Source organism: Prunus mume, linkage group LG7, assembly GCF_029339155.1.
Source record: "Prunus mume cultivar Tortuosa linkage group LG7, ASM2933915v1, whole genome shotgun sequence".
NCBI classification, from domain to species: domain Eukaryota; kingdom Viridiplantae; phylum Streptophyta; class Magnoliopsida; order Rosales; family Rosaceae; genus Prunus; species Prunus mume.
Window position 1 is genome coordinate 2,050,058 of NC_142704.1, and position 21,250 is coordinate 2,071,307.

At 40.0% G+C, this 21,250-nt stretch overlaps 1 protein-coding gene across 2 annotated transcripts; it reads right to left on the minus strand.

Annotated features, from left to right (window-relative positions):
* Nucleotides 1-13,660: 13,660 nt before the first annotated feature.
* On the minus strand, nt 13,661-19,215 carry LOC103337449 (uncharacterized). Of its 2 annotated transcripts, none has more exons than XM_008240603.2 (7): nt 18,791-19,215; nt 17,504-17,721; nt 17,074-17,141; nt 15,337-16,921; nt 14,924-15,258; nt 14,597-14,762; nt 13,661-14,504 (listed from the first exon to the last, which is right to left on the minus strand). In XM_008240603.2, exons 2-7 carry the CDS (start codon nt 17,664-17,666, stop codon nt 13,981-13,983), a joined length of 2,841 nt encoding a protein of 946 aa, XP_008238825.2. In that variant the 5' UTR covers nt 17,667-17,721; nt 18,791-19,215; the 3' UTR covers nt 13,661-13,980. The 2 variants fall into 2 exon arrangements, with proteins under 2 accessions (XP_008238825.2, XP_088911920.1); XM_089055794.1 differs by having other exon boundaries at nt 14,597-14,792; nt 18,791-18,932.
* Nucleotides 19,216-21,250: the final 2,035 nt, after the last annotated feature.

A 21,250-nucleotide genomic window follows, 5' to 3' on the forward strand; every position in this document is an offset into this window, starting at 1 on the left:
AGTGTTAGGACTCCAACCGCCAGACGCTGAAGGTGGGACGCTTAGTTATCCATAGCGACTCTCGCCTCATAGTCGGCCGAAAACTAAGGAATATGCAACTAAGAATGAATGAATGGGGCATATAAGCGGTTGGTAAAGGATTTAGCCAGCAGGTTCGAAAAAATAGGGTTTGAAAGCATACCGAGAGAAATGAATGTTGATGCAGATCGCTTGGCCCACTCTGCATCAACATCGTGGAAGACCTACGGGTTGCCCTGGTTGGAACTCTTATCGAGTCCCAGTATACCAATTGATCCTGGAGTATGCAGATTGATGCCGAAGAAGAAACGTGGATGACTCCAATCATGAACTATATCACAAAGGGAACCCAACCCAACCCAATGACCCGATCGAGGAGAGGAAATTACGAATAAAGGCCACAAGGTATGCCATTATAGATGATACATTTTTTCATAAGTCTTTTTTAGGGTCATATCTCAGATGCCTCGATCCATGTGAAGCCGAATGGAGTGCTAAATGAAATTCACCAAGGGACATGTGGGAACCACACGGGTGGGAAGAGCTTAGCCAACAAAGCGCTAACCCAAGGATATTTTTGGCCTTACATGGCCCATGATGCAGAGCAATTTTCACGGAAATGCGACAAATGTCAAAGGCATGCACCCCTTATCGGCAACCACCGAGGAACTTAACCCGTTGTAGGGCCTTGGCCATTCACCTGTTGGGGATGGACATCATAGGACCACTTCCCACCGTAGTGGGGGGCAAGAAGTTCATCCTTTTGGCCACTGACTACTTCACCAAGAGGGTGGAAGCCGAGACTTACAAAACAGTGACCAAACAGACGTGGTAAGATTCGTATGACGGAATATAATTTGTCGCTTTGGGATACCAAGGGCCATCGTGACAGACAACGGAACCCAATTCGATAATCTTAAATTCGAACTTATCTGCGAGGAAAAAGGATCATTCAACAGCTTCTCGTCTCGGTTACCCCAAAGGAAATGGACAGGCCGAGAAAACTAATCGTACTATCTTTGTTTGCTTGAAGAGAAGGCTTGAACAACGTAAAGGCAAATGGTCAGAGGAACTGCCGAACGTATTATGGGCATACCGCACTACCAAACATAAACCAACCAGCGAAAGCCTTTTTTCCTTAGCTTATGGAACTGAAGCCATCATCCCCATAGAAATTGGACTACCCATAGTCAAGACCCTAGTGGTAGAGAGCAATGATAATGAGCAACATCTAGCTCACAACCTGGACATGCTTGAAGAACAACGAGAAGCCACAACGTTACGACTTGTGAACTATCAAAACTAGGCAGCCAATTACTTCAATAAACGAGTACGGTAGAGGAGATTCAAAGTAGGCGAATGGGTACTCAGAAAGGTCATGGAGAATACCAACGACCTAAGCGCGGGAAAATTTGGACGGACATGGGAAGGACTGTACGAGGTAATTAAGGCTTATGGAAAGGGGGCCCATATGTTGAGGCATATCGAGAGTGGTCAATATGTACCGCGCCCTTGGAATGCAATTCATCTAAGGAAGTATTTAGTTTGATTTTGTTGTTTTCATTTTTCGCTTGTTTGTGAATTTTCCCTAAATTGTCCATCGTTGGATGAACGTTTAATGGAACACATGTTTTCTTTACATTCGAAGCGTTTGGTCGAGGACCACGTCTATTTAAGTTAGCATCACCTGAGTTCACGAGGTTGAAGACCTTGTAAATAAGAAAATGCATATACTAATCAGTGAGCACAGAAGGTGCTTGGCCAAGAAGCAAAAGTATGATTAAAGATCGCAATCAAGACGTGGTCGAAGATCACGCATAAAGAAGTGATTGGAAATCGCGCGTAAAGAAGTAATCGGAGATTACGACATGATCGGGGACCATGACATGGTTAGAGGTCAAGCAACATGAATAAGAATACGCATGTGACAAGGTTGAAGACCGCATGATTAAACATAACAATAGCATTAGGCTCTTAAGGCCACAAAAGGAAAAATATGAAATGTTTATAGGAGGAATGCCTCCAAATTATTCAAAGCTGAAAAGTGCATAAAACTACTGAGTCTACAGGTGCGAACCCATGAGTAACATAGGCTAGTCTGATGGCAAGGGGAGACGACCCCAAACCACGTAAAGGTAAACCATTTTTGCCTTAGTGCGAAGCGGTGGATACCCTGTCTAAATCATCACGTATGCCGTCGGAATGAGTTGCGACACGGCCCGATCTGCATCAGCAAGATCACTCCAAAGGCGAGTCACTTGGGTACTAACTCATGTCGATCCTCCTTGAGTAAGTCTCGCTCCATCAGCAACATGTTATGGTCGAAGTGAGGAGTAGTGTGGGGCACGAGACGAACCAGCTTCATCCCGCGCCCTTGGGGTACTCCTTCTTCATAATAGCCTTTCCCCATCTTTGATATCACCAGATTGGGACCTGGACTCACGAAATGGATCGAGAACCGTCGAATAATCTGAAACATCCGCCGGAGAGTCGGCAGAGGAATCCTAAGAGCATATCTCAATGATTCCATCAAGGCTCTTGGAATCTCAATTAGGGGACTCCCTCCTTGACAAAGACGAAGTGCTCCTCCTGAGAGTCTCCTTTCTTCGGAACATCTGCGCAAAGGCGGAAGTGGAGCTTTAGGTTGCGTCTATGAGCCATAAGTGGGATAGGTATGTTCACCTGAAAACCGAATTACCCTTTATATAGTGGCTTACTTAAAAACGTAAAGGACGTCTGATAAGGTCATAATGCGGGGACAATAGGATATCCAATCCCTTGCTTTTTGAATTTGAAAATAATAGTACACCTTGGGAGGATCTTGGCTAAGTTTGAAAAACCACCATGCTAAGCCTCAGGTAATTACGTTATGGTTAAGATTCAAATCAAGTGAATAACTCATAAAGCCTGATAAAGCGAGTCTGGAATTCTAGGAACGTGATCTAAGATAATTAAGTACATCAAGCCAAAGACAGAACCAAAAAGAAAATACAACAAGTACTGAACGAAACAAGGCAACCTAGGGCACTTCATCAAATGGGTGGAACGACCTCGAGATAGGCCCAGTGAAACGACGACCTTAATTGCACTTTGAAATCCGGTCGAAACCGCCTAAAATCGACACCGTGGTGGGGTAAAATGACCAAAATGCCCCTAGAAGCAAAGCGAAACTCGGGCTCTAACTCGTCGCGCTCGTAATCGTAGGTCGCCTACGTATCCATCCTGAGGGATCAAGGCACACGTAGTTCTTTCCTTTGTTTTGACTTGTAATCGTTCGCTTAATCAGAATCGTTTATTTAACTATCGATTAATTTACTATAAACCTCGCCTAGGGCTGACATTTTGGAGCAACCGACTCGTTTATGCTCACAAATACTATATGATCTGGAACTGTCTAGATCAACATATATGAAAATGGTTAAGATCCAATGGTTCAAAACTATTGAACACGGAAATCCCACATTATGCAAGATCCGTTCGGGGTTCAAACGTTAACCAAATTGAGTTCCGCGAAATCCTACACGCTTGTGACGATACAAGGATCATTCTAGAACTGAATGGGGCTCCACCAATCTGCCCACGAGCCGCCACATGCGCCCGCAACGCGTGGGTGGCTTGATCCATTTCTAGCGGCCAGAAAAACTCCAAACCGCCGGCCCTAAACTCCTAACTTAGATAAAACACCCTATTTGGAACAACTTTTGTTCTTAGACCTTACCCCAAAAAGTGGACAGAAGTGGCCAAAACAGTGATCTCAAAAGTCTGCTGAAACCTAACTTAAAAATCGAACGATCTACGCTTGAAATCTTTGAAATCCATACCCAACCAGCAGCTAGAGCATAAAAAATAGCTAGAAATCCATACCTCACTTGACTGATTTGGTGGTCGGAGGGGAGAGAAACGGCCGGTGAAAGTTTAAGAAAAATCTATCCAACACCACCTGTTTCGTGGCTGATTCCGGCGACCACACCAGCGGATCACGGCTGTGATGGGTTGAGACTGAAAGAGGGGAGTGAGGTGGTTCGTTTGGCACTGATCTTGCTCAATTTGGTGGTCGGAGCTGAGAGAAATCCTCTCCTAAAGTCGGTTGCTCGAACTCCCCCCACAACGAAAACCAGAAAATCTATGGGTTTATATAAACCTGAAGATTGAAATATTTACGGTTATGCCACTAAACTTATTTTGATCGTAACTCATTCGTTACAACTCCGATTTGAGTCCACTACATGTCTACGAACTCATTTCGTCGCGTTCCACACAACGGTACAACTGAAATCCCTAAATTCCTTCCTCGGTCAAAAAGTCAATTTTTATATTATTAAAATATTCTATGGGTATAATGGTCTTTTACTAGAATAAATTAATAATTAAATATTAATTAAGGACCGGGTTGTTACACCCAGCATAAGTGAAAAATGCAGCATGTGAGGTGAAGCCCGTAAATCCAAGGACATGCTCAAGATCGGCAATAGACGATGCAAGATTAGCACTAGAGACAATGGTCCCAACCGACCCGAATGGATTGGCCCATGAAAAGTCATGGTGGGGTCCTGTGATGGGGATATAATTCGCAGGAAGACGATCTGCAGGGTGCATACCGTGGAATAGTTCGTAGCCAGCGGGGTCAAATTCAACTCATCATCATAGTCATCTAGTCCCGCCACAAACCGGTGCTCGGGATTGACCTTGAACCCAACCGTATTGAATTGCCGCTATCTCGACCTTGATCGCTTGGTGTTGGCTTAATACTCATCATCCCTATTGCGTGCGCATCCACCGCTTTTGCTTATGATGGTCAACCTCCATCGATGTTGTTTTGACCACTTTTCAAAGTTTACACTCGCCCCTGCTCAAGCTCAACCTCACATTCCTTGATGCGCTTCCCGCTAAGTTCAAGGGTCGCCATCTTTTCGCATATCTCACAGCTCATAGCCTGAAATCTCACCATTTGCGCGCCGCGAATCCCAACCATCTGCGAGAAATAAAAAGTGGGCATTAAACAAACAACTATGATACGGCAATTGGATGCGAATCCCAAACGTATCGCGTTCAAGCATCTGTGATTAATAACCCCACATATGTTCGTCCATGGACGTAAGATCGTTCTCTCCCAACGAGCTAGCAGGAGTATGGGCGCGAGAGACTTGCTGAGGTCGGGATGGTGTGCTCGAAGCAGACACATTTGGTGAACCCAAACCCAAAACAACCTGTGAAGCATGACGGGATTTATTCCCGACCCGAGAGCTCGGGCTCTTTTCCGACCTTTTTCCCTACGACTGGGACCAACAATAAGAGTGGTGCCTGAATATCTAACCGATCGGACTCAGACCGGATATGCATCCTCGGAACTGTGGCTGAGTTGACTCGGCCTCCATTTCTCAAAAGCTGCTTGGATACGGACGTCAATCCTCGGTGCAACAAAGCTCAACGTCGACGGAACAAATGTCCATTCAACAAGTCTATTCGCGCAGATTTGAATCAGCCAAAATGAACGGAAGGTAAGTCATTGACGGCGATAGATAGACGAAGCGAGAGTAGCAGGATCGGCGGCGTGCGATATCCTACCCCGACCACCAAGTTCTCCTCCAACCAAGCGATCCGGTCGTCAGAATGAGATACCTTCTATTCGGAGGAAGTCCGCCAAAAAAAAAGGTTAGTTAGACCTGCAAAAAGACAACACGCAATATTTCAAAGACATAAATATGTATACCAAGTTTTGAGCCAAACACCGACGGGATAGGCATATTAGACATCTCAGGCACCGCATTAAGTGAGGTTGGTTTTTTCAAGACTTGGTGGAAGTGGGCTTACAAGTGAATACCTTTTTACCAGACCCGGACGTAAAAAATAAATAGTGACTTTCCCCCCTAACACAAGCCAAGTTGTAGAGGTAAATGAAATCCTTAAAGCTAAGGGACACACCCCACTTCATGCCAACGGCTAGAAACCCAGATATGAGAATGTAAGAATTCGGGTTTAGTTGCATGGGGTAAAGACCCAAGAAGAACAAGATCATGTGAAAGAGGGGTGCAGCGGAAACCTAACATGCTCTAAGTGGGCCTGGGGAGAGAATTAAGGAACCCGGAGGGATATCGGCACCAGTGTACATATTCGACCCAGAGGAAGATGACTAATTCCTACATTGTCAGGAACACATCCTTTGGTGCGAGCCTTAAGTATCTCATAGTTCGGTGGGACACCACCGAACTTAGGCCAAATCTCGTGGCTTGACATTAAAATACAAAAAATGAAAATAGTACTTACTGGGTGGTGGCAAGAACATAGGCAGAGTTCTCAGACACACAGGACACTTCCTTCTCTTTACGTGCCTATAATTTATATGTGAGGACCAAGAGCAAATGGTTTTTGCGAGCGACTGTACCCCATCACCAAAACTTTTATAGCGGGGCGAAGATTGGGAAGATAATTCACAAAGTCACGGGAAAAAATTTGTCAAAAGCAAAGATAATTTGGGTGTGGCGGCTCAAATATTTGCCTTAGACTCGGCGACAAAGCCTGGTGATATGACCACTCGAAATTATTTCTCCCCAACGCATGCGCTCCCCTAGTAGAAAACTGCATGCACCTCAACAACAAACAAAGAAGAGTTAAGTAGTGCAAGGTACTAAGTACACCATACGGAGCTAGGCATGTTCACCCCCTCACGCAAAGACTAAAGCATGGACAACTGAAGCACAAAGGAAAAAGGAAAGAAAAGGCCAAAAAAAAAGTCGCAAACACCTCGGATCGGTTGAGAGATCGAAGCGCACGAGCCTGAAGGGCAGCTAAGGGTATTGGGGCTCGCATGGAGAGCTGAAAAGTGCAAGGAAAGAAAAGAAAAGAAAAGAAAAGATGAAAAAAATCGTAAACACCTCGGATCGGTTGAGAGATCGGCGCACGAGCCCTGGAAGGACAGCTAAGGGGTATTAGGGCCCGCATGGGACAGTTGAAGAAGCGCAAGGAAAGAAAAAGAGAAGAAAAAAGAAAAGTCACAAACACCTTGGATCGGTTGAGAGATCGGCGCATGGGCCCGGGGACAGCTAAGGGGTAGTGGGACTGTGGGTAGTGAAGGGCAAAAAAAAAAGATACGAACACCTTGGATCGGTTGGGAGACCGAAGGCGCACAAGTCCGGAAGGACAGCTAAAGGGGTATTGGGCCCACCAGAGTGACCATAGCTCAAAGCCAAGATGGGATCGGCCAGAAGAGAGAAACCTAAGTACGGGGTTGGAAAAAGCTTAAAGGCACATCCCAATTCATTTGGGATCGGCTAGGAAAGAGAGAGTGAGGGAGCATGGGGTTCATTGGATTGGCAAAAACTCGCAACACGATGGGATCGGCCAGGAGAGAGAAACCAAGACACGTGGAGTAAGGAGCATGGGATCGGCAAGAGCTCAAAACCAAGATGGGATCGGCAAGAGCTCAAAACCAAGACACGTGGAGTAAGGAGCATGAGAGCGGTAAGAGCTCAAAACCAAGATGGGATCGGCCAAGAGAGAGAAACCAAGTGTGGGATTGGAAAAAGCTTAAAGGCACATCCCAATTCATTTGGGATGGGCTAGGAAAGAGAAAGTAAGGAGCATGGGGCCCATTGGATTGGCACCTAGAGATGGGATCGGCCAGGAGGGAGAAGCCAAGTGATATGGGACCCATTGGGTTGGCAAAAGCTTAGAGATACATCCTAATCCGTTTGGGACTGGCTAGGAAAGAGAAAGTAAGGAGCATGGAACCCACCAGATCGGCAAAGGGGCAGAAATCCAAAATAAAGAAAAGGGTCCACTTACGCATGGGATTGGTTTTCCACATTCGAATACTCCACATGGGGATAATAGTCCACAGTTGAAACCTGAGAAGTTGGCAACATGCATGAAAATTCACATTTGGATATTTCACATGCAAGGTGTGAAAACAACATCCATGGGTTGGCAATAGGCCAATGGGGATCATATTTTTTGGCTTGACCAGCAAGGCCAAGAAAGAAAACGTATGGCTTATTTTTGGGCTCAGCCATGAGCCCATCACGGTGACATAAGCTCAGTCCGAAGAAATCATATTCCAAAGTCCCAATTAGGTTGTTTTTCCCTCTCCACCCGCGAAGCGTGTAGAGAGGAAAAAAGGAGGGCACTGTGGGGACCAAATCTAACTTATCATGGCCTAGCCCATATGCCACGACTAAAAGACGTGGGATGATCGAACTTGCCTCCCACTAGAGGAGTGCGGAACAAGGGAGACATAAACCACTCATATGATCCCATTACCATGAAGTGGAGGATCGGATGCGCAGAGCTAAGGAAGTGGGGCTAGACCCAAGATCTCATAACGCTATAAAAACCCAGCTAGACCTCCAACAAATGTACGTGAAATTCAAGCGACCACTACGAGTATGCTGCACGAATCTGACTTGAGCGTTGGAGTGACTTTTGCAGGTATTCACCCCATTTCCATCTTTCGACCTCGGGAACGTAGTCCGGAGTTCTCTTCCAACTAAGGAAACGTGCAGACTTCAGTCAAGAACCTGTGGAGGTATTTCTTCTTGAAAGAAATCCTGCTCCAACACACACCTTGCACATAATCAGTAATCTATTTCTACCACATTTACTAACAATAATGTTCATCATGTCTTTTATATTGGCAGTAAAATTAGTAGAGGGATGGGCACCTGATGTAAACTGAGCAGCATATCATATTGTTTACCCCTGTAAGTAGAAGTTGGTAGCTTGAGGCCAATGGGTATAACAGAGCTAACTTGCAAAAATCCTGGACATAGAATATTGAAACAACCAGCCTTTTGGTAACCATCTGCCTGCAATATACATGGTTTTCCAAAACTTATAAATAAATGAAAAGAAAATGCAAAGTTGAGACTTGAAATTAATGACTTACAGTCCAGAAAGTATAAAGTCAGCTGCCATAGGGAAATAGATTTAGATTAACTTGAAAGGTTAAAAATAATTAATTTTATTTAATTGTAATTAATTTGCAATTTTATCATAAAGAGGTGTTTACAGCAGATGCTTACTATCCAACCAGCTTGTATAGTGTTATTCTGCTCCCTAGACCAATTTGCAAGAGCCATACTTGAAAGGCTAAATTGAGTTTGTGGAACACTGGGGTTCCAAATATTAATGCCTCCTCTGCCTCCATAAATTGAGTTTCTATACTCTAGCATTGCAGCCTGATGATTTGAGGAAATAAGTTTAAAAAAAAAAAAACCAAACCAATTATTTTATGAATCAATCAATTCAATTGTAAAAAGAAAGACTAATTCATTCCAAATACAATATCAACTAGCTATTGCTTTAATCGGGATGCTTTTTCTTTTTTTTCTTTTGATACAAGAGATATTAAGGAAAGGGGGAACCGAACCCAAGACCTATGCATGGTAAATGCTCTTAACCACTTGAGCTACATGGCGCCCCTTGCTAATTGTTATGCTAATTAAGATGATGGTCTTCTTATTTATGAGAAAGTTGTACTTACATGATGGCCCTTTATGTCAATCTTATTGGAGCTGCGCCTGTGAGTTTTTGTAATTGGGTAGTTTAGTCCCAAAGACTTCATATTTTTTGCCATTATTAGATCTTCCTTTGTTGCCCTTCTCATGGGCACTGATCCTTGTGGGCAATGTAGGTTCCTAGGCACATATTGTGAATATTTAAACGTTTTCAATTCTTCGTTTCCATTCCCTCTTGGCACCTTCGTAGGTTTTATCTGCATTGAACAATTTGAACCCAGATATATATATATATATATATATGAATATACATTACTAAACTGTATTGTATGAAAAGCTTTGATAGCGTCAGTCGCCCACAAACATGTGAGTGATTTTAACTATTCATTGGTCCTGAAGTACACACCAATCAACAATTATCAATCACTCACGAGCGTGATATTGAAGCAAACACGGAACCTGGATTGTATGATTCTTGTGCAGAGGATGATCGAAAGCAAGTTGTTTGTAGATACCAATGCAATCTACAATATCACCATATCCAATCTGTTGGTGGCAAAAGTGAAAAAAGCCAAAGATGGGTTCAACAAACTAAAACTGTCTCAACTAGTACTATTTTGAGCATTTAAAAGAGAGTTTAATTGCCCTGAAACTCTTGATTGGAAGTTTATTGATAAGGTTAAGCTGTGTATCCAGCTCCAAGTCTTCATCTTTTGATAACCTTCCCCATCCTTGAACTGCAATATCTCCATAAAAAAGTAGAGCAAATGTTGCCAGGAACATAATTGTCACTCTGTTGGAGTTTCTAGCAGCCATTCTCATAGAAACAGCTGCGGAGCCAGGAATCGAAACACAAGGGATCTTAGTGTAAAAGTCCCAAAAAAAAATTTAGGATAGAATCAACATATATATTCTACATATACAAAAAAATGAAAATAAAAACTCACATTGTTACTGGAAATTAGTGCGATAAACATCTCTAAGAATTTCATACTTCACTTACGCACTAAACACATAAAGCTTGAGACATCATTTTATTCGAGATCACATAGAAAAGGGAGGGAGGATAGAGGAGATTATGTAGTTACCCTAAATTCCTTAATTAAACTGCTGCCTAAGTTTTAATTTAAAAAAAAATTAGAATGGCATGCACAGGCTGAGGCGCAAGAGTGGCAGAAGTTGCAGCTTCGGATAGATATTAAAGTGTAAACTTTGTTATTACTGGGGGCAAGAATGCTTTGTGATGGTCCAGAGGCCAATAGATAGCAATTTGCCATTTTGCTTTGACTTCAATTATAGTGTCTCACAGGCGGACCAGAATTTTTTTAGCGGAGGTGCAATACTGACTAAGTATGAAAAATGGTTTTTCGGAATAATCATTTTCTCAAGATAATTTTTGGCGGCTTTTATTCTCTACACATCAAATAAGAAAACTTGATTTTATGGGATTTTAGTATGAAGTATATATTGACTTAATGAGCCATCATTTTTAGCCTAAATCATATTTTGCACTAAAACCGAATTTTCATATTTTGATTTGGTGAGAATTTGATTTTCTAGTATTTTTATTTGAATCCAAATGAGGGTACTTCCTTATTTACATTGTAAACTTAAGTAAATGGAGTAAATGAAAATAAATAAAATAGACATTTAAAATGTTGAAAATGGAAATAAGGACAGATTGGAGAAGCAGTAACAAAAGAAAATTGGGGGAAAATTGGGGGTTTTGGAATGGAGGAATCGGATTTGTGGAGAAGGAGAGGCTGGAGGATACGCTGGTCATTATCTTTTTTCTTTAGACCTGGCCCAAAACGACGTCGTTTTGGCGGTCATTTAAAAATTCCAAAACGACGTCGTTTGTTGTTTTTTAAAAACGCGCGCCACCAGCCTCCTTCTTCTTCAACCTTTCAATAACTCTTCCTTCTTCTTTCAGGCATTTCGTCGACCACGTGGTGTGCAGCTCCAAGAGGTCGCACCAGCAGCTCCAAGGGACCTCTAAGCTTATTTTCATGGCTTCCAAGAGGTCGTGCGACCCCATTGACCCCACTGTGGCTCCGCCTCTATGTACTTTGAAATTCTGTTGCATGATATGACGGTTACTAAGCTCTACCAACCTTAAAGTAAAATAAAAGAAACTATAGTTGACATTGGCTTGGATTAATTAATGGAAAATCTTAAGGATAGTTGACTATAGATTGGACCAATAACTAGCAAAGATAAAAGTTGAGATTTTTTGTAGAAATACTGAACAATATAAAGAAGACAGTTGAAATTGACTTGCTTTAATTAAAGAAAATACTATCGATATATGGTTCGCAATAACAAGCAAACACATGATCTCGAATGCACGGATAACTGCTCTTCACCACTACAGCTACAAGCCCCTTTGCAATTAAGGAGCATCTTAAAGGCTGAATCTTTGAGTTAAGAAGAACATTTGTCCACACTAGAAAATTTGAATGAAAAATGAAAGGAACTAGTTGAAATTGACCTGCATTAATTAAGGAAAATCCAAGAGATTCATAATAACTAGCAAATCCAGCAGCACTTGAGATTTTATGAGTTATAAAGAACCAAATCTGATGCAATGGTTAGCCAGTGTGGCCTACAAAAGGTATTCTTGGATCATCAGATTGGCCAAGGTGTATTTCAGAAGTGGAGAGTTCCTTGGATACCAAGTAAAACTTTGATGATGGAGTTGAAGGGTGCCTCAGTGGTGGAGATGGAGGTCATTCTATTAATCACTGGAAATGCAATTGCAGATGAACCCTGTTTCCAGCAGTGCCTCAACAATTGTGATCAGTTACCATTTTTATGTGTCAGACTATGTCTGGGGAAGTGTCCTCTTGATCCTAATCTACCTCAAAACCCTGTGGATCTCTCCCATTACTACTGCAAAATTGGTTGCTCACTTCACCAGTGTCACCAATTTAGCCATGGTAACCTCTGCCTCTTTATCTATATGGTTCTTAATTTAACTCTCTCTCTCTCTCTCACACATAAAAATGATTCTGTTTTTTTTCTTGCATGCAGTTCCAACACAAACTATCCAAGCTCCTAGTCCTCTGTAATTGAAAATTGGGAAGCCCTTTGCAATGATGCAAGGTCTTCACTGATCATCCAGACAAATCAACATCCTGCAACACGGTGCTTCAAGCAATAACTCAATTGAATGGTCAAATGATATCCAATTGATTTTTTGTAGAGATGATCTTTGAATGTACGGTTTGGATTGTATATATATATATATATGATATATATATATACACATGTGTATTAGTGTATATTTGATAAATGAATAAAGAAAGGGTTGATTATAAATTTCCCTGGCTTTGCGTTCCTTCCTCACCTCTCTCTCCCCCTCTTTCTTTTATTAACAGAATTCTTCCACGCCCACGGCCCAACACTTCTGCTTTGCTGTTTTTATTTATCTCCTAAATTGACATAATGCCCTCAATAATATAAACGTAGTGTTTATTGCATCCATGTACAACATACATATAAATTATAATAAGAAAATATACATAAAAATACTATGTGTCAAATCCGTTTTCCAGAGCAGAACAAAAGTCTTGATGAAGAACAACTACACTTGTAAGCTATCGCTTGTAAAATATTTATCACACTATGTTACATTGAAAAATTACAGAACATGTTCTACAAAAAAAAAATATTCGGGTGCAAAAGAATAATGATGCAGTAATGTTTGCAAAATGCTGGTATGAAATTACAAGATGGACTTGAAGATATTAGGATTCGGGTGTAGGGTGTAAGGTTGATGAGTTTATTTATTTATTTATTTTCCTGCTAGGTGTGTATTTAGGGGTAGTTTGGGAAGATAGTGGGGTTTTCTTATAAATTGTGAAATTGTGAAATTCCCTTAGCCTATCCAGAATTACTCCCAAACAAGGCCTTAGAATATGGGGTGAACAAAGAAAAGTGCGGGGTTAAATAGAAAAACTCGAAATAAATGCATCAACAACTCAACCTTTCATAGTATTTGTTTTTTTCCTCTTTTTTTTTTTTTCTAAGCTAGCTTGAAATACATTGTTGGCACATTTCGTAGACACTATACCCTAGACACATCACAAGGCTTATAATCTAGCTTGATAAAACATTGAGCTCCTCAATTTAACAGGAAAAAGATGGAGAGAGTCAAAAGATCCGGGGTGGGGGGGAAGGCTGTGCACTTAGTATAGGATCATGAGCCAATAATTAGTAGCTATCAGAAGTTTAATATAAACTGTACAGAGTATACGCAAAATTTGAGCCTTACAATTGATCCAAGGGTACCCCATGACGATCTTATGCACATCTGCAAGAAGCTTCCTGATACCAGCTCCCCATGTAGTAACCTTGTGTTTGCATGATTTGTTCAAATTGTCCAAATACATTTCTTAAGTGACTTAAAACCAGTTGGTCTAACCTACCCAAGCTTGCCCTGATTTCCTTGGTCCAATGCAGACTAAAGCACAGCTATATAGCAATATACAATTTTTCAGAAGAGCCGCTAAAATATGGTTTCCATGATCAGCCCTTCTAAAACATCTTCTACTATCTCAAAAACAGTCTCCTCAACATCATTTCGGATATCCAGCCACATTCCAGACTGTGCTATGTCCTTTTCAACAATTTGCTGCATTGTATGTGGTGATGGATGCACAGACTTCATCACTTCATGAATCACAGTTTTCTCAATGCAAAGTTTTCTTCTGGCATTTGGCTTGATAAATGACACCCAAGGGGAGCATGGAAGATGAGTCTGATATACCTCGACAAGGACTTCATTTATACAGTCAAAGAGGAGCATACAATCACCATGGAATTGGTTAGACTGCAACTTTACTGCATCAAACAAGAATGGATCAAGCAGTCGATCGGATGATTGACACATCATCGAGAGCTCATCCCAATTCAAGCCAGAAGCTTGCAGCACGGCCATCACGTACTCAGAGATATATTCATGTTCATTCAAAGAAGAGGTTTCGGGTTCCAAAGGGGACTTCACAAGAAGAGCAGAATGGTGCTCTTCAGCTGCATGGCATGGTTGAACTCAGTTACATGAAGTGAATTGGGAAAGAGAAGAAGAAAAAAGGAAAAATTGGTAGATCCTGATGAAGGTGTACCAGGTTCAGATATGGTGCTTGCAGAACTGGTGGCATCTACAAAAAACTGCTCAAGTACAGAAACTGGACTTGGCTGTTCTCCTTTATCTTCGATGCAATCAGAATCTTCCACTCTCTGAATACTTGAAGGGCTTGATTGAAAAACATCCGGTGAAAATGTTAATGGCTGATCCTCAAAAGGTGAATCCAGAAAAATCTAAAGATCAGTAACAAGACAACGGTAATAAAGCACATAAATTGGCAGCATAAAGTGGACAAAGAAAAGAACAGGTGGTAGAGAGAATAATTCCAAAATAATTTGAGAGAAAATCAATTCAGGCACTATACCTGTCTGGATCTCTTAAAATATTCCTCTTCATCGTACATGTTGGTTGTTTCTGAGCTCTGATCAAGAGCCTTGTCTGTGCTGTCTAGTTCAGTCAGTATTTCGGAATGCTGAGTTTCTCCTTGGTATGAAGTATCACAAGTCTCTGTGGTATTGGTCTTCTCCGTGCAATCTGGTTTGGATAGAACTTCCAAATAATTAGTTTCTCCTGGGCGGATAGTATTGTTAGCTTTTATGGTATCAAATTTGTCTGCGCTTTCAGATTCGGAAGGCACTTCTAAAGAACTAGTTTCTCCTTGGTGCAAGGTGTTATCATTCTGTACAATTTGAACACAGCCTGCAGGAGATGGATTATTAGCTAAACAGAAGAGAACCTTAGAGATCAATGAAAAATCTATAATTAGTAACTCCAAACCTTTAGGGCTTGAAATATCTCCCTGCACAGTGATGTCAGTAAAAGGATAATCTGAGTTATTTTGCCGTGTATCAAAAACTTGCAATTGATCATCAAGTTTCTTATTGTCAGGCAGGACCTCTACGTCCTGACTCAATGGACTTGAGTAGCTGGCTTTCTTTTCTTTATGAAGCCTCCACTTGTTCTCATATACCATTTGGCAATTGCCGTAGGGTGAAAATGTCATTTGCTCATTAAGAAACCTATTTTCCCAGTCCCTTACCGGATTACATGTAGGCAAGAAGTCATACTCAGGAAATGACATCACACTTCCCCATGTTTTTTGTGCCTGCCTTTCAAAGTAGCTCTTCTCCTTGTTCCCATTGTTTAACAATTCTAAGAGATGTTTCCCAGCCTCCACAGAAGTTTCAGATTCCTCTCGCTTGGGTTGGCTAACAAGCGAAATGTTTGAGTTTCCAAGACCACTTCCACTGGTTGATGCAGCTTCGCGTCCAATACTTGATTCACATTGTTTCACCTTGCCTATGTTTTCTTTTTTCTTGATATCAAGAGAAGACTTGGTCACTCCTCCACCATCAACACTAGGTGAATTGCTTCTAATGATCTTCATACCCTTTCCTTTACAATCATCTCCTGTGCTTTGGCAGGGAGATGTATTTAGTGTATCATCGATTGACTTGGAGTGCTGCTCTTTTCTGCTCTCCAATATAGCATGTCTCAGTTTCCTCTTTATACGGCTAAAGGAAGAATTTGCAGGCGTGTCACTCTGCCCATTATTTCTCAAGCTTTGCATAGAGGTATTGATACTCTCTGAAGAAATTTCCAAGCTTGGTGGGCCAGGTTTTAAAACTATTATTCTCTCTGGAAACTCGGACTCACCATTTTCCTGAGACGGGTAGATATCACAGGATTTCAACGTGTGAATACTGGAAGGACCTTCAGATTGCCTTGCTTTGCTTGTCCCATATTCTGAGACGTTGGCTTCACAGGGAGATTTACTCTGATGTGTTCTTGACTGAGAGTCTCGGAGGTCTTCGATGTGTTTGACTAGCAGAGAATTTGGGTCTTGTAGGAGTTTTCGAAATAACTCTTTATTCGAATTCAAAATTTCCAATGCATCTAATAATTGTTTAGACTGGTGGTTCACCCCATCAACGAATTTCTGATTTATGATGGCCTCAGCTGCGTTCAGCTGTACTGGTACAAGATTAATCTCATTAAGCTGGTCATGCTTCACGGTATCAATACTTTTACAACCGCATCCTCGTCGGTTTTTGCTATGTACCTCTTTGCTAGATACTTCTGGCAGTGCTGCAGAGTTGAGCTTATTCAAAGGTTCTTCCACCAAAACTGAATTAGAATGTTTTTTATGCTTAGCTTCATGGGATCTCTGACGAGTTTTGGTAGTCTTTCCATTGTTTTTTGGTAAATGCCCAACAAATTTGGAATTAGATGGTATATCTTCCCCTTCATCACTAGCAAACTTCTTGTTCATCTGCGGCTCAGTGGACAAGTCCTCTCCCTTAAGCTTTCTTTTACTTGCCACATCAGAATCAACTGTCTGAGTTTTGTTCTTCATTCTATCCTGGAACAATTGGAGTTGCTAATCAGTTAATTCTTATAATGCTTTAATTGATCAAGTAACCAGCCAGGGGTCAATACTGTGAGAGAATATTAAATAAAAAAGAGACCAAAATGAAGAAAAAGTATAGAAGAAACGGGCCTAATGGAACTTACATCCATGCTTTGGCCCTTCTCGTCCATTTTGTTAAGCAAATCAAGCTTGGTCTTAAAATTTCCATCATCTACATACAAAGAAAATAAAATAGATAAACTTTTCAATCTTATTGAATATAATAATTAGAAGAATATAAAACAAATTCATAAATATAATAGGAAATCATAACAAAGTACAATGATATTTTCAATACTGCAAAAGAATTTCAAGGTATATCTTATTCAGTACTTTTAATTACTATTTGATAAGTCTATCAGCACTTCGTGAAACGACAAAAACAAGCACTATCATCTTGCTTCAGCATTGTTTAGTTCACAATTATGCATGTAATAGTTTATCGAATACAGCAGCTGGGTGAGTACAAGCAGTTCATAAAGACTTGCATCTGTCTTGCATTTGTCATTGTACAGCATAACGAAAAATTCTTACCCAGTCTGTTTGTATGCCTCTTATGTGAAAGCCGCTTCTTATTAGAATGACCTTGACGGAAGTTGAAGAGGCCATATAAATGCCACATACAGCCTGTCTCGTACTTCTCACATACCATAGGGCTTTTTGGCATAGGACTTTTTGGCATAGGACTTTTCGGCATAGGGCTTTTTGCTGGTTGTCATCTTTGCCATGATGAGTGAACTGGGAGAGCTTGGCTATAGCATATAACACCAGATTAACATCAAACTAGAGAATAAATAAAAAGAAGAAGAAACTGTGGGGATGAACAGCTTAGTACACAGCATACAATATAATATTGTGTTAGTTTCAAACCTGATGACCTCAATAATAATGCAATTATTTGTCTCTCGGATAGCATAATATTGGTACTTTGAAATAATTTCGCACAAAATAAATAAATAAAAGACATGAATACATTAAAAGATGACTTGTAATGTAAGAATAGAAAAACAATTTTTTCGAATAAGTTTCACCCTGTGAAGGACAGTTTTCTATAATCCAAACACATATACAATGTCATGCACCTAACCAAGAAGAAACAACATATAAGCATAAAAAAGTTTATATCCAAGTGCACACTCAAGTCAGGAGAAACACCAGTCTGACTACAGATGATTGTATTATATGCAATCTGCAATATTGTCTTTGGTTTGTGTCCTTGTTTTATGTGTGTTTTGTACTTAGGTTTTTGTAGTGTGCAAATTATTTTAAACGTGTTGTCCCACCATGTGTTTTCTTCAACAATCACACCTAATATGATTATGTTTATTTGGAGGAAAAATCGTAGTTTCCTTCTGAAGATGGAACTTTAGCCACAAGTATTGCTAGTCATGGCTTGAGTGACAGACAGGCCATGGCCATCAATTCATTTCCCAATAAATCTTTTACCTTCAAAGTTGAAACACCTAACTAACTTGTCAGCAATTCATTAAAAATTATAGAACAAGAAAAAGAAAAAAGGAGGAAATTCAAGCCAAAGTATCTTCTACTCTGTGCTACTTCAATTTTAGCAGCTCTGTGGCTGCCTCTGTAAGTGTCATTAGCTCCTAATTTGCTAAAACACTAATCAAATAAAGAGACATTTTCTGTTTGTTTCTATGGAAAGTGTTTCCAATGAAAATTCTTGTCTAACAACCAAACCAAAAACATAACTGTATAAACTTGCAAGCCCAAGATTTTAAATGTTACAAACATCAACTGAGATGAAGAAATTTCTACAAGGAAATAAGAAACAGACAGATAGAGAGATAGAGAGAGAGGTACCTGAAAAATCTTTTAGTCCTCTGCAGTGCTTGAGAAAGAAAAAGGGAAGCTTTTTGCTTTTTGACTGAAAAGAGAGTAACTTATGCAGAGGAGGCTATGGACTTCTTGCTTTAAATATAGCAAGTTCCAATCTTTAACATCAAACTAAATTTATACCCAGAAACCCAGAAAAATGGGAGCTGAAGAGCCATGAACAAGGAGAAGAATAATGGAAAATCACTATGAAAAAATAAATAATAAAAAAGTGAAAGAAAGAGATATCAATGGGAGCGAGATTTATGGCGACAGCGACTGGTAAATTGCAATTTGCAGAGACACCAAGGATGGGGATTGAGGAGGAAAGCTTTCAACTGAAGGAAAAATTAAGTTTAGTAGCTTTCCCACTCTCTCTCTCTCTCTCTCTCTCTCTCTGCATTTCCATCTTCAACCGTCGTCAGAGTCTCATCACCTCCCTTTGTTTTCAACACTTTCTCTCTCTCTTCACGTTAAGCTAAAGATAAAAAGATGTCTGTTTACGTGTTTGAATTTTATAATAAGATTTTTATGCTATACTATGACATGAGTGTTACAATAACAATGATATTGTAAATGGACGGCCTTTGGATTTTTTTGTCTTTTCTTATCAAAGATTTCCGACATATTATATCTTGTGAAATTGATTATGTATTTTAAAATATATTGGTTAATCCATATGTGGGTTAGGGAAGTTACAAGGCAATGTACTCGGCTATTTGCATTCAATTACGAATTCTCCAACGATGTCTAGTCCAGTAAAAAGGGATTTTAAATTGTAGACCAGTTGTTTTATGTTTGAATCTCCATATGTGTCAGTAGTGTGTGTGTGTGAAAAACTTCCTCTCTCTTATAGTTAGATATTTAAAAAAGCAAAAGGTATGGATTCTCCTTTCGTCTCATAATTTAGACACAATTATTCATAATAAAAGCACTTCCACCTCATTGTGTTATTGCAAAGGACAAGTAAAGGCAACTACTATTCATGGTGACTACCATAGCAATTTTTTGATACATTCCCACCCATTGTCATGGTAACTCAAGAACAACCACTATTTACATGAAAAAAGGGATGAGTGGAAATGATCTAAGAGATTATCTCTTATCAAACAGTAGTAAGATAAACATTTTTGCACCCATCTTTTAGTAGTCTATATTTTATTAAGTAATAATTATTATTATTATATAAAGTTAAGTTGTCAAAATGGTTTAGTATTTCATTAAATCCAGAACATTAATCATCAAGATTCTTCTTTGAGACATTGATAAGATAACCTTATCTCTCTTTTTCTATTTTTCTTTTCTTTTTGTCAAAGTTAAGAAGTAAAAGAGGGATTTTTTTGACACACACTTTAAAATGTCATGTAAATTTGAACCCTAGACTATGTGATAAAATAACGTTGTCTCACGATCAATACAACACAACATGAATTTTATTTGAATATGAATTAACATTTGATAACATAACATATTATATCTAGGTTCTCGATCTAACACAACACATTCTTGGTAACAAATAATTATTTGTATAGTTAATTAAAAAAAAGACAATGAAAAGCTGCATTTTCGTGATCACGATGTAGACTTGTTTTGTTTGGGGGTTCATGAAATAGGGTGCGTTTCGGATTATGTGGAGGCGTTGTCGTCGTAGGTGACAAAACACTGATCTTTCTCAATCTGAATGTGAAGCGGCCATAGCCAGCCAGCTAGTCCCTAAGCTTGCTGGATCAGACAAATTTTAAAATTTTCATGTCCTTTACTACAAAAATTTGAAATACTTGGCTTTATATTTTCCAAAATTTGACCTCCATAAATACATCTTATAATTACCATGGATTTCCGGATGGGTGCCTGGCTCAGCTGGATTGGCAGGGCCTTGTACGTTTCTGTCCAAAAAAATAGTAACAGAGAAGTCATGTTTGTCCAGTCAAAGTAGGTGTCAGAAATAATTTCTATGGTTATTAAATAAATAAAAAGGAAAATAGTCTTAATTGAATGACATCGTCCAGTTCTTAATTCAGATTGAGTCCTTGATGGCTGCCACCAAATATGACGATGGTCCCAAAGTTTAGTATGTATTAATTGCCTTCAGTTCTAAGATAGCTAATTCATGAACAAACAACAATGAAATGTTGAAATTAAGGACAACAAACATGCTTTTTGGCTCAATCAAAATCACAACTAATGGCCAGGGTGCGCTGAAACGTGTGTGTGAGTCTTTCCTGGGCCTCGAAAGGATGGATTGTCGTGGTTCGTCACTAACTAATCCCCTTTTTTTTATTATAAAAAAATCAAAATCAAAATCAAAACTAATGGCCCCAATAAGTCCTACGTAGATCTATAATTCCACCTACAATTTAGTCATGGAAGTTATGAGACTAAAATCAACAAACTCAATTGAAAATAGCTATCTGCAACCTCAATGTTGAATTTAGATTTCATAGTGTT